The sequence below is a fragment of the Lathamus discolor genome, chromosome 4 (assembly GCF_037157495.1).
Source record: "Lathamus discolor isolate bLatDis1 chromosome 4, bLatDis1.hap1, whole genome shotgun sequence".
Classification (NCBI taxonomy): Eukaryota; Metazoa; Chordata; class Aves; order Psittaciformes; family Psittacidae; genus Lathamus; species Lathamus discolor.
The window spans coordinates 28,153,989-28,168,461 of NC_088887.1; the positions used below are offsets into that span (position 1 = coordinate 28,153,989).

At 45.7% G+C, this 14,473-nt stretch overlaps 1 protein-coding gene across 1 annotated transcript; it reads right to left on the reverse strand.

The window, feature by feature from the left end:
• Positions 1–6,126: 6,126 nt before the first annotated feature.
• Positions 6,127–14,211, reverse strand: ADAMTS1 (ADAM metallopeptidase with thrombospondin type 1 motif 1). Its single transcript, XM_065676763.1, has 9 exons — positions 13,093–14,211; positions 12,366–12,712; positions 11,791–11,923; positions 11,210–11,377; positions 10,387–10,673; positions 9,960–10,146; positions 9,682–9,857; positions 8,617–8,792; positions 6,127–8,235 (listed from the first exon to the last, which is right to left on the reverse strand). The coding sequence occupies exons 1-9, from the start codon at positions 13,625–13,627 to the stop codon at positions 7,494–7,496; spliced, it is 2,751 nt and encodes a 916-aa protein (XP_065532835.1). The 5' UTR covers positions 13,628–14,211; the 3' UTR covers positions 6,127–7,493.
• Positions 14,212–14,473: the final 262 nt, after the last annotated feature.

The window sequence follows — 14,473 nt, forward strand, 5'->3', positions numbered from 1 at the left end:
TTTCCTTTCTTTCTCTTTCATTCCCTTCCCTTCCCTCACAGAGATTTACCTCTATGAAAAACTTGTAATCAAAGTCTGGCCTCTGGAGTTGATTCAAGATTAAGGTTCAGGTTAAGCAAAAGAAGTTAAACTTTTCTTTTGTTTCTCTCAGGTTTAACTAGTGCTGTCCTAAATCACCATGGGTGTACGCATGTGCTTAAATGCCCTGTTGAATCAGAGCTGCACCCAGCTGTACCCACAGGACATCTTTCTTTTATTAAAGTAGCTACAGACAAGGCCAGATCTGTGATTCAGTTTAAAGAGAACTTGACAGTTTTGCTGTTTAAGCTAATTCTTCAAAGCTCTTGGTAGGCAAAAGTGGATCATATGTGTCAGAAACATAAGTAGTACAGACTTTAGTAGGATGTGGTTGATACATGTGCAACTCTAAAGCCATTTCTAATATAAATGATGCCTTGGTGATGTCACACTTACCCACTGCCCATCTGCCAGATGTTGCGGAATGACCCACTTCTTTGTGCTTAACTGGGCCTTCAGCATATGTCTTTGAGCATCCCTCTTTCTTGGTATTGCAGCATCCATTCTTATTGCCGGTCTGGCTGTCAGAAAATTGAAGAGAACAGACTAAGAAAAACAGAAGTGAATTGTTTTAAAGCTTTTTTTTTTTTTTTTTTTTGTTTTCGAAGGCATTTGTTTTCAATTAGGAGGAAAAATTAGAGAAGATTCTCCATTAACATGTGTTGCTTGACAGAGAAATGTTTAATCCAAATAATTGAATTGCAGTTTTTTTTCTTATCCCTAATTTTGTCTCCAGTTTTGTACACAAAAAATGTTACAAAGTGGCAACATATACTTAAATTTCTTGGGAGAAGACAGGCATATTGTCTTAGTTATACTGAAAAATATATTGGTACACAATTAAAATGGCCACTGCTCTCAGCTTGCCTGATTATAATCCCTACCATATGACTTTCCTCTTCCCTTCGCTCCAATTGTTTCCACTATACTGGAACAAGCAGCTCCTCCTCATGCTTGTAAGAAAATATATTATAGTTGAGTGCAACTAATATTGGAGAAAATATTAATCTTCAAATGGAATATCTGGGAAGAATCATGAGCTGATAAAACTCTTAATTAGTTTTGTAGCATTCTTGCGCAAAAAGCACAGTATATTAAAGACCACAGGTTTTCAGTGGTTCAACTTAGATTTGAGATGCTTAAATTTAAATATGGTCCAGGCATCTGGAATCTCATTAGCTTGTGGCTATAGGCTGTACTATGACAAAGGACTACCCTTTACCACACTGAAAGCACATCTAGCCAGCTTACAAGCAAAGGTACTGTATGAAGCTGTACTTCTACCACCCAGTGTTAAATCTCTTTTGCACAAGAACCTCTTACACTGCTGAGAACCATAAAATAGATCCGCGAGTCCAAACAATGCTACTTTCATCTCCAGCAATAATCAGCCTGCCCCAGGCTTCGGGAGCACAAGCATTTATTAAAACACCATGTTCATAGCACAACTTGTGAACCTGATAACTATGTTTTGACTCCCCTTCTGTCAGTATAGGTTGTTTTGTGTTCTGAGGGGGAATATCAAGCATGAATGTGTGTTGGTAGCTGCTGCTTTACTAGGAAAGCATCAAGGTTTGGTGCGGCCATGGAAGAGCTATCAGGCAGGCGCTGCTAGGAGAGGTGGCAGTCTCCTGGTCTGGTCTTTGCCTCCACATGTTACAACAGTACACCCTGTTTATGTAAAATGGGGCAAAATGCAAATGCTCATGCAAAATGAGGGCTATTGCTGAATGCTTATTTACACTCCTGCTGCAGCCTAGACATGTTCTAGGGATTCATCTCTGGTTTATGGGGTGTGGGGCGGGAGATCAGTTTGCTGTATTTTGTGACCTTTGCTAGGGAAAACTTTTCACCTAATTATACCCTCTTTGCCTTGAGGACTAAGCAGTCATGACCATATCAGACAGGATTTGATCTTTCCTCCAAATAGTGGTTGGTAGGCATGTTTGCAATTGCATGGGATGAAAAGCTTTTTTAGGTTTATGAGGCCCAGAATAACATCAGGCTGTTGAAGCAAAGCAATTTCATAGCCAGCTGATGAGCAGAAGGCAGACATTATGGTAGAGGGTTTGCTGAGGACTCTGAGCTATTATTCTGAAGCTGCCTTTCCAGATTTCTTTAGGAATATTTTCCTCTCCATTCCCTAACCTAGCTAGTGGGTTGAGATATTTTGAGTAACATTTTCCCCCAACACCTAGACCATATCATCTATCCTACAGCATTAAACAAATCACATTATTTTGCAACTTGTGATGTGGCAATGATAAAAGCAAAGCTCTTACTTGTTTTTCTGTACAAGGTCTGCCAGACTTTACTGAAACATACATTGCTTTGAGATGTTGATTTGAATGAAAGCTACTGTGAAACTACAAAGGAATCCAGTTGCCACATTACAAGCTATATGGAGCTAAATTTCAGAAAGTGAAATGCCAGCTTTGCTAGTACCTGGCAAATCAGTGTTGTTCATATACATAACCCTGGGGTTTTTGTGCTCTAGGTCAATGTCCTTACACTAAAATTACGCTTCTGAAAATACTCGGGCAACTGCTGGCTCTGAAATGCAGGTATCAGCTGCTGAAGTGTGTATCAGCCTTAGACAGTTTCAGGATTTTTCCATACCAGAAATATAGGATTATATCTTTACTCTGAAAGCTCAAACAGAACCAGCTGTTTAATAGCAACCAACCTTTCTCTGCTATGAAACAACATCTATTACAATCAGTGGCAAAATAGTTATTTGGAAAACACCAACATGTCTTTTTAAAACAGCTATTGGAGTAAAGAAAGCAGGATGCAGCAGCTCAAGTACCCTATCACATACTATTGATTTTTTTTCTATTTACTGTTAATACAATTTCAAGCGTAAATAATAGTATTTATGATTTTAACAGTGCCACAGGAGAACAGCTACCACAGATTTTCTAGTAGTACCATTTACAGTGTTTACCCAGCATAGATATCACAGTTTTATATCTAGTCCAACTGGAAGGTTATTCTCTAGTGTACCAGTTTGCCTCTTCTAACTTCCAGTTATTTTCTAACTTGGTGAAGTCTGAAGATTGGGTTCCAGCCCTCAAACTGGACCTGTGTTCCACTGCAAAGCTCTTTAAAGCTGAAAGGCTGGAAAGAGTTTTCCCTGTCTCATGATGTGGGAAATGGCAAAGAACTGCACACTATGTTGCTTTCATTTGCCCCAGTCTCCCAGCAGAGAGACTTCAGCCTTACAAAGAACTGGAAGATCACTCAGCATTGAAAGACATGAAACCAAGGATGATTAAGGAAGACACATTTTGGTCATTCAGACACACACCTTTCCTCACATCTTTGAAATACTTAAAGATACAGATTTCATCTACTCAGCTAAAGCCGTTTATCTCACAACACTGAAAATGTAAAAACCCCAGACGACAGCATGTGGCCTCTCTGAACCTAGGAGAAAGCTGGAGAAATTTGGCTCTTAAACTGGTGTGAGGTTGTCCTCAGCTGCAATGCTGGGCACTGGACACCTCCCACCCGACCTGTCAAACTGGACACCTGACACATCCTGGTTGAAAAAAACTATCTTTGTCTCACATCTGAAGCCCATTTGAGTGTCAATGGAAGCAGTGGTGCTGGCCCAAGGAGAGAGAGACAGGGCTGGCAGAAAGCACAAGCTCTTTCTTACACTCACCCCAACCCAAGCTTCAGTGCCACTTCTACTCCTGTGAGTGTGCCTTATGAGTCAGGAATAAAGTGTTGCCATTCCTCCACTCACAGTAATGAATGTGCACACAAAAAGCACTTAACTAGCCAGTCATTTGCAATAAAAGCTATAAATTGCCAGACTCTTGGTGCAGGGGATGTGTTTAATTGTGATGTTGATTGCTACACAGCTGAACTATGCTGTTTTTCCTTGTTTCCCTGTGCTGTGTCACCCAGAGCAGCAGACTTTCTTGTAACTTAAGGGCACTTTGGAAGGGAGAAGTTATTTGATTGCATTGCTTAATTAATAAATTATTTGGAGCACCTTCTCTTTAATCCAGCTCTATTAAAAACAAGATATAACTTCATGAACTATCTTACTGTGTAACAGATGCAAGTGCTGAGAATTCATGATCTAGTTGAAGAAAAATACGTAAACTATGACGTGGAAAGGCAGTCTTGGTCAGCTGTGCTACAATTGTGGGTGACGAATTGACCTTCTGCAGCTGTGCTTACGCTCTAAAGAAATGAATGCCATCATAGCAAACAGGCTGAAATGATACCAGAACTTTTTACTAGTTCATCACTCATTTAATTATGCAGTCCTTTGTAAGAGTGTTGAAAAAAAAGTTGGTTTTATTGCCATTTGTCATTGTAAAATACCAAATGCATTTGATTTCCCTCGCCCCTTCCCTGATGCCTCACTTAGCTCTAGTTAACTATGGGGCTGGGCAATCTAATCTAGGTAACATGTGCTAAAGCATTTAGAAGGGCAGAACACATCAGCACCTTTTGTTAAAAGTGAGGGAATTTGCTGCATTTGATTGGATCCAAATTCCCTTCAGCGTGAAAGGCAGTGCCTGTGAAACACCATTCTTTTCTCTCAAGAGCATCCCGAAACACTGCTGTGATAAGCAAGAGTATGCCAGCACCTTGGGCTTGCTTTAATTGATATGGAGAGGTCTGGGAGAAACTGTTTCCTCCACAGGACTTTCTTAGCCTTGCCTTGAATGTTTCTTCTAGGTTGATAAGAGCAAACTTGGGTATCCACCATCACCCAGCAGCTGTGGGACCTCCCCAGTTCTGTAGATATCACAGGGCCTTTCTTGCAGTTTCAGGACTGTAGCTCCCTGGGCTCTTGCAAGGAGAGTGTTTCCAGGCAACACCAACCAACAGCTGTGTTCAGAACACACGTCATGTGTTCTGACATGAAGTCTACAAGAAGTAAGAAAAGCAGCAGCAAATGAAAATGCATATTTTTTTCTCTTGAAAAAGTATGTATTCCTTGTTTTAACCTGCTGTAGTAAAATATACGTGTATATATACATATATACAAATCATTTTGTTGTATTTATAAATATTTTAAGTATTATAAAATACTTTGTATTATATAATAAAAATATTACGTATATTATAAAATACTTTTAAGTATTTATAAAGCCAGAAAGTGATTTGCTTCCTCATAAATAATGTTAGAAGTAAAATGTTCCCCAGTATTTTTGTATGTCAAAGACAAAGTAATGCTCGATGAAGTGTGACGTGATGAGAATTTTTCTATGTGCTTTAGAGGGGCCAGGATTTTATCCATGGAATAAAGTGGGAACTATTTCTGCAAGACAGAGTCCAAACATTGGCAAAGGAAGTTTTAATAGATTTTTACATGACACAAAGCCAAAAGTATTCATAAATTACTGATGTCGCAAATTCCATGGCAAAAATCCTACCAAGTCCAACAGCATATTTTCCCCCAACTGCAGTGGTCATGAGATCAGAAATGAGAGAGCAAAAATCAGCTTCTTGATGCTTAGTATGTATTTTAACATTATAAAACGTGTAACCAACAGCGTTAGAACAGCTCATTCATGCAGTACTTCTAATTAGAAAAGCATGATCAGGAGGCCCTCCAGAAATCTGTAAGGGGAAACCTCTGACTGCCAGTTAATGGCTTTGAATTTTGAATGCTTCTTTCCCAGTAGGATAAGGTTAAGTGGAGCAGGTAAAACTGCTACTTTTGTACATATTTTGTTGGTTATAAACACTACTGACAGCAATACTTCCTCTGTGAGCTGTTATTAAAACCAGTGGCACCAGTCCAGTTGCACTTAATTTTTTTAGAAGATGAAACACCAGTGCTGAGCACCCTGTTAGTGGTTGAGTAATAAAATAGAAAATTACCCCTTTTACCGTGGTATATGACATTATGGGTAGAGTTTTCCAAAGCCCTTCTCTAACACAGTCAATTAGTAGCCTAAGCTACCAGTCATTTTGAACTATGTGGTTTAGCTTTTTTTCATCACATTTGACTTAGATCCCATGTTCTTTCCACTCAATGGACTAGTTTTACTCCAGTGAAATAAAGACGCTCCATTTCCAAAACTTATAAGGTTCATTTATTACCTCTAGTAACATATTATACTGTATAAATACTCTATCCTTGTTATATGTCCTTTTAAAAAAGCGATAACTTAGAAGATCACATTAGACAAGAAGTATAAAAATAAATACGCTCATTATATGCATTTATTACAAATTATAACCCTTCCCAGAAGGGAAAGAAATATAAAATACTTATGAAGTATATAAAACCTATAGTAATATATTTTACTATATACATATGGAAAGCCATATTCTCTCATTGTCTATGAACTGGCACAAACGTTTTTTTATGCGAATGTTGGCGTATTGCTGTGGATGGACCTGCTATCCTTCAGCTTTGTCTTCCCGCCTTATCAGTGATTTGTGCACTACAAACCCATCAGAGGCCACATAGGAGAGGTTCCCATTCAGAGTGGGATTGCTTGTTTAACTCAAATGCAAATAATTTCCATTGGCTGGGGTAAGGTAAAAGATCTGAATGTGAAAGCATGACTAGATGCTCACAAATGCCATCAGTCTGTTTGACAGGATGGTAGGACTGAGCTCCAATCAGACAAGCCAGTTGAAGGTATGCAGAAGGCACAAAAGACTGAGACACTATGTGCTCCATGAAGATTTCCACTTTTTCTAGCCTCTGCACTATGTGTCACCACAATGGTGTTGGGAGTGGATGAGAGAAATGGACAGGCACATTGGGATGACATAAAGATACTTCAGAAAAAGTGACATTCTAATTAGCTGTGGAGTTGACTCACTGTTCTTGGTACTTTTTACTCTTTACAGGTAGAGAATATGGCTTTATTTTTATATAAAACTATTCTCTGAAACAATAGCAGCCATGAATGACATAGTTAAAGCTCATTTTCCAATCCTGTTTTTTGCCCTTCGTGAGGTAGGTAAGCCCTAACCAATTATTTTAAGCTATCTTTTCCACTCTCCTTTCCCTCCCCTTCCTACACATGGAGACTTGATCAGTACCACAATGTAAATCCAAAATAAAGGAGAAATAACCAAACCCCTAAATGTTTGCTTAAACGTGTTTCAGGCACTGCTCATGTTTTGTTTCATTTGTAACAGACTTAAAAAAAGGCAATTATAATGCCCTTGGGCCTTATCTGCTGAAGATGAGCGAGTGAAATGGGTCTGCTACCCTATCAAACTTTCAGTTGGCAGGGTGTTTTTAGGATGCAATGCCAACTAAAGCTATTTGCATTGTCCCACCTCAGTGGATCCTCACCATGAATTTTGTATGCATAAACATATGCGCTGCCTCTAGCCCTCTTTTTTTTTTTCAGTGCATTGTTCTGAAGGAAAATAAAATAATAATAAAAAATGTTAGCTTTCCCAACTTCAACAATTTAACTGCAGTCTGTAACATTGCAGAAGTCTATTAGGTGTTTCGGTTTCTTGGAAGGCTCACAGCTTTCTTGTGGCAACACGCTGCCATCGTAAGAAATACATTTCAGCAACCTCTTCTTGAAACCTTTCCCGCACGTCTTAGAGCAGGGTGACCAGTCCCCCAGCTGCCACTGTGGGCAGGGCACGTCGGCACAGGGACGCACGTCACTGGGCTTCAGCTCCCGGGCACAGTCGGCGGCCAGCCGCCCCTGGGGATCCCGGCACTCCACTGCCCGCCGCTGCCAGCCTGAGCCACACGACTTGGAGCACTCGCCCCAGTCCTCGATGACCCACTCGGAGGAGATGATCTCCCTGATGGCATTGAAGGACTCTTTCTTTCTAGTGGGTGCTTTCTCTGACCCAGGCTGTGCAGGCTTCTTCACAAAATAGGTGAACTTGATTTTGGGCTGTGGCAGGTCTCCCACTGTGAGGACCTGGATGGTCAGGGGCTCCTTCAGAGGGCTGAAACTGCGGATCCTCTCCAAGGCAGCGGAGGAGCCGCTGTACCTCAGCACGCTGCCCTTGTAGGTGATGTCCTGCTCCAGCGTTGACAGGGTGTAATCACCATTGAGGACATAGGTGCCATCTGCAGCTTTGATGGCGAGGAAGCTGCCATCATGCCTTGCGCCCCTGTGGTTTCGCTGCTTCACCTCGATGTTTGTTGCCCCAGCTGGGATGGTGACAACATCATGGTAGCCAGGTCTGACCAAGAGAAAAGAGAAAGACTGAATCCTCCGCTCTTCCCTAGGAAAGGGAAGAAGCTGCCCAGCACAAAACTGAATTTAATTTGAAGATGAAGCATTAAACTCATGAACTCTCAACCTAGTCAAATTAATGGTTTAAGGGCTTTGCAAAATCACATCCCGAATTATTGCTACAGTAGAGCTTGTAAGGGGCTTTCTTTCACTGGGATCTATCTTGCTGTAAGTTATCCTTAAGTCAAGTGGCTCCGACAGATCAAATCTCAATTCCAGCATAAAATGCGACAACATCTCACCTTGGAAACCCAAAACTTGGAAACCCAAAACTTACACCAATGAAACATTCACCAGAATAAAATAAAAGCAGCAGTTCCATACTCACTTTGCTCTAACAAGTGTGCCAGACACTTTCTTGCAAGTAGATCCATTGCCACCGCAGATACCACATTTGTCAAACTTCTTATTGGACCCTATCATACGGTCACAGCCAGCCTTTACGCACTGCCCCTGGACGCAGACAGAGGTGGAATCGGGGCTACACAGAGTACCATCCACGACCTTTGCAGGAAACGAGCAGTAGGGTGTTTGATTATAAGAGGCACATTACTCTGAAATTGCTCAATACAGAAACATACCAAATGCAAAATATGGACAGATGGAAGACTTGCAGCACCCCTACTTTCAGGGGTTTCTAAACTAAATTTCAAAGCAGCCCACAGACAGTTGGAGATATGCATACTATTTTCATCCCACTTGCAACAATGATGCCATAGTGACAGGATAAACCAACCAATTTCTTTTAATGCCCCTCCCCACCAAAACCCTCCCCCCCACAGAACTGTTTTACTGATTTCATGTAAAGAAAGAACTTTGTTTTCTAATATCCCTAGAAGGTAGTCATGTCCTCGAAGGACAGGACCAAAATTGCTTTTAATGGTGCTCAGTGTACCCTTTATTTCTAGGAGCACCACCCTACAAAAAACTTCTGTGTCATCACCCTGGTAGTTATTGGCTCTCACCATCGTATGACAGCGAGTTCAAGTAGCTATGCAAGATGAACATTTTTCCTTTTGTTTATTTTAAGCTGTCAGCGTATTAGTAACTGGTATGAAAAAGCACCAATGTTTTGGCAAAGAGCCACCACAGTTTTCCAAACATATCTCAATGTAGTCGCATTGGTGTTAGGAAAGGAAAGGAAACTAGGGTGGAGTGGGCAGAGGAGGCAGTAATGTGTGAAGTAACTGGAAGGACTGTGCCAGAGTATTTAAAGCATGCTCGCACTGATCAAGCTGTACATGTGGGAAGAGGAGAAGGAAGAATCTAGCTGAAACATGAGAAAGACATGATTTCAGATTTCTGAACTGCTTGACTCTTAACTTCACATAAAGATTAGAGGAAATAAAAATCCTATTCATGATTAGATGGATGAGGTATGGTTTTGATGTACCTTTGGCTGTAAAACAAAGAAGTATCCCGTTCCTTTTGCTCGGCAAACCAGCTTGCATCTGTCCTTCGGAGACACACCGGCAAACTTGGGTGTCCACTCCACTGCAGGTCCACTTCCAAAGGGAGACTTGGAAAACTCATTGTGCTTTTCGCATTGTTCCTCCCTAAAGGTTTTGCCTGCAGGCAGAGGAAAGAGAGGTGGACATAAGCTCATCTTCTGTACATGCTCTTCCTCCACAAGATACCCTTCCTCTGCCTCAGAAATGGGGAAAAGATTACCATCATTGTCCGGACAGTCCTCGATGTTACATGATCTGTATTGCACCCGCTTCCCTTCACAGTATTTTCCCCCGTTCCTTGGGACAGGGTTGTCGCACTCCCTGAAGGAGTACTGCACTCCACCGCCGCAGGTCCGGGAGCACTCTCCCCACGCCCCCCAGGACCCCCAGCTCCCATGCACCGGTGTCTGGAAGGACAAGCAAAAGCAGAAAGAAAAAGTTAATACAGTAAAAGCAAAACAAAAGCAAACCACAAAACCCACAATCATGCTCATTTCTACCTAAGCCAGTTGTAGAAAAAAAGCTGTTTGTTTTATCAGTTATCCGACTCCATTTATTCAAGCCCTTTTAACTGATTACTCCCACTGAAGCATTTTGCATGCTGCTGTGCACCCCAAGATATATTCCCTTTTATTTTTAATACTTACATCATAATGCTTCTTCTCAGTTTTATTCACACACTTGCCATTTATGCACCACTTCCCTTCCCCACAACTGGTGCCGTCTGCCCAAGGGAAGTGTTTGGTTTGGCACACAAGCAGTCCCCCAGAAGTGCCAGTACACCACAGCGTCGTACACGTACTGGCTGCATCGGGGCAGTGCTTGGACTCATCTCCAAATGTAAACTGGCACTGTCTGTTTGCATCGTACAACGTGCCAGGCAAGTCAGAAGGAAGCTGGATTGGTTTGTGGGGCTTGTCCAACAGACACTCACCTGAAAAGGAAGAAAAAAGAAAAATAGTACAGAAAAAAATGGCAGACAATTGTGTCAGTGAATTCAGCTTCAAAATGGAACCGTGTTCACTTTGTTATGTATATCTCTGACCCAATTTGTGCATCATTGTTGTCTTCTAAATTCACTGGCAGCATGTAAAGGGTTAACTCTATGCTGTAGCAGAAAGCACTGGGATGGATGGAAGGAAGGAAGGAGGGAGGGAAGGGGAAAAAAGAAAAGGAAGGGGGGAAAAGGACGGGGGGGAAAGGACGGGGGGGAAAGAAGAAAGAAAAGGGGAAAAAGGAAAATGGAAAAAAGATAAAAGAAAGAAAGGAAAGGAAGAGAGAGAAAGGAAAAGAAAGAAAGGAAAGGAAGAGAAAGGAAGAGAAAGGAAGAGAAAGGAAGAGAAGATAAAAAGAAAGGAGAAAAGAAAGAAAAAAGAAAAAAATAAAAGAAAGAAAAGAAAAGAGAAAAGAAAAGGCTACTAAATCACAAGAGCTTAAACACCACATCAATGGAAAGCTTAATAATCCTACCATGACCGTTATCCAAAAATGTTGTAATCATGTAGGCACTACACGGAGACCACGGCTGGCTGCGGTCCAGATTGGAAAGCATAGATGCCATCATGTGGAAATCCCGGCTTATTCCATTAATACCAGCACACTGCTTTGCATCGTCATGAGGCATGTTAAACACGTGGCCTTAAAAAAAAAAAAAAAGGGAAAGTTTGTGATTTTAGGAAGTCTGTCCTATGCATTACCGATACTGTTCTAAGTACTGCTCTGAGCTGCTCACAGCCTGGTCTTTAAATAATAACCTGAACCTGAATCCTGCCAAATTTTAAGCAGATGGTACCGTATCGCAGCACCCCTCACAGCCCCCTCATGCTTTTTTTCCTGCTATCCGTCAGCTACTCAGCTCTTGCAGTCAGTGCTGTGCAGACAGTATTTGCTTTCTGCAGTTCAACCCTACTACGGGGCAAAGCTTGGCCTCCTCCTGCCTGCTCTGGGGAGTGAGGGGCGAGCCCACAGTGTGGGCTGGGCAGCTCCTTGCTTTACATCATTGAGCTGGTTTCAATTAATCACGTGAAATCGCCCTTCAAAGCTTCAAGTACCTAGTTCGTGGGCTGTTGTAAAGGCAGCCTGTAAACCATCATCTTCTATGATAGAGCAACTGCGGTTTAGATCACAAACCGTTCCCACATCAGCCATCCCAAGAGTATCACATGTCTTGGCACCGCAGAGGTCCTGTAAAAAAAGGCAGTTTCATTATTAATCAGATCAGAGACTTAACCTTGGCAAGAAACATCCAGCCCTGGCAGTCTGCCTTTACTTATGGAAAGAGCTTAAATATTCAGCACTTCAATGGGTATGATGGCAAAAATCTGTCTTTGGAACATACACAAGGGTTACACGTAGAAATAAAATGCATAATTTCCATACTAAATCTGCTAGAAATATATGAGGCAGAAACACACTGCACATACTGTGAGTTTTACCTGAGATGGTGCAAACAGCAAAATAAGCAACTAAATGAAAAGCAACTAATTTCATTTTCAGTCTACTTTGCTGAAGCTGTGATGACACAAGACTGCCCCTGAACACTTTTTCAGAGGTCTCCCGGTACAGGGAACCTCTGGGGGTCATGAGCAATGGGTGTGGGGATGGATTTGACCTCTGTGTCCCTCACCTGCCTGGTGAAAAGGATTGCTGTGTCGTAGTGCTCCGCATGTCGATCGCTGGGTGGGTTGTGCTGCTTCTGCCAGCTGCAGAAGTTTCTCAAAGTAAGGGCTGCGTTGGAAGAGATATCAGGTCCCTTCCGCTCCTCATAAATGACCATGATTTTCACCACCACGAGGCTGATGGAGTTGCGGATGCTGGGGTGCTTGTACAACTTGGCTGCCACAGAGAGCAGCGTCAGGAGATAGTGCTTCAGCCCGCTGCCGTGGAACTCGGCCATGGACTGGTCGGCTACAAGCATGGTCTCCACGTAGCGGGGGCTGGACACGAACCTTTTCTTCCTTCTGCTTCCCGTTTCTGCATTAAAAAAGGAGAGGGAGAGGGAAGGAAAGCGCAGGTGAGCACAGCAAAAGAAATGGCGTTGCGAGAGGCCACCTTAAGGGACCCAAATCCCACCAATACTTAATATTTGCACCCCACGGCCCGCGCCCGTCTCCCACCCCCAGACTTCGGCAGTGCTGGCTGAATAACCCCTCCTCTTACTGCCGCCGGGCAAAGGGGCGATACCCGCGCCACGGTGGGCGTACACCCCGCCGCCCCTCGGGGTGGGGACGAAGTGGAAGCACTGGCCGGGCCCCATTGCCAGTCCCTTCTGGGGCGGGGGCGCAGGGGGAGCCAGAGCCCCCCTCTCCTTTCTTCCCCTCCCCGCGGAGGGTGGCGCGGCGCCCCGACGGTACCTGCGTGCCCGGCGGGCTCCGACCCCGCCGCCTCCGTCTCTGTTCCCGTCCCCTCCTCGGCCTCAGCCACAGCGCAGCGGGCAGCGGGGGCAGCGCGGCGGGCCCCGCGCAGGCGGAGGAGGTGCGCGCCGCGGCTGTGCGCGGTGCCGGGGGCCGGCTGGATGAGGTACTGCCGGCCCCGAAGGGAGAAGGCGCCGCGCATCCCCGCGCACAGGCTGAGGGCGGCGGCGGAGCTGGGGTCCCGGTTGACGGTGCCGGAATAGAAGCAGCGGGAGACGTCGTCCTGCGGCGGCGGCGGCGGCCCGCCCAGGTACTGCAGGGTGAAGTCCGGGGCCAGGAAGCTGCTGTCGGGCTCCAGCTCCAGCGTCAGCTGCTCCCCGAAGGCCTCCAGGCGGAAGCGCTCCCGGCCGCCGGCAGCGCCCAGGCGCCGCGGCACGACCAGCGCCTGCCGCTCCGCGCTGCACAGCCCTAGCAGCGCCGACAGCACCGGCACCAGCACCAGCACGGGCGCCGTAAGGCGCCCCGCGGTCCTCATTGCGGCCGCCGAGCTCGGGACGGGCAAGGCTTGCTGCTGCAGCCGCCGGCTTGACGGAGCCCTTTTTATTGCTTTATTTGGTTTTATAGATAGATATATTTAGGATTTTTTGCTTTCAGGTTTTGGGGGTCTCTTTAGTTTCTTTCTGCCGGTGGAGCAGTGGGAAGGGTCCCGCGGTCACTGCAAAGGCGGCGCCGGCATCCCCATGGCCGAAGTGCCGCGGCGGGGAGCGAGGGTCTGCGAGGGGAACGGCCGGTCCGCTCCGTCCGTCTCTCGGTCTGTCGGTCCTCTTCCTCTCGCTGCCGTTTCTCCTTCCCGCCGCCTTCTCAGCGCTCCCCGGCAGCAGCGGGCGGGTAGTAAGCTCCGCTCCGGCGAGTCTCCGCTCGCCCCTCTGGCAGCCCCGGGACGGGCCCGCCGGCACTTACACGGCCCTGCGTGGCGGAGAGGAGGCGAGCGCCGAGAAGCCTCCCGTGCTGGCGGAGCGGAGAACAGAGCGCACAGCACCCCCTGCGCTCCGCGCCGCGCCCCTGCGCTGCTCTCCCGGCGCCTCCGCCGTGCGGGGTGAGTGCAGCAGCCGTGGCCGCCGCCGCCCTTTATGGGGTTTGCCCGGGCCGCCCCCACCCCGGCGCGCCCCGCCGCCCCCCGCCGCGCCGCCCCTCTCCCGCGCCGCTGAGCTCACTGCGTGCGTAACGCGGCCGCGGGCGGCCCCCGCCTCCTGTGCCCCCCCGCTGCCCCCGACGGGGCGGGACGGGGCGCGGCGCGGCGCGGCGGGCAGAGGCAGGGGTCGGTGCTCGGCTGCCGGGTGGGGGGCGGCTGCGCTCTGCCCTGCCCTTGCACCCGCCCGTT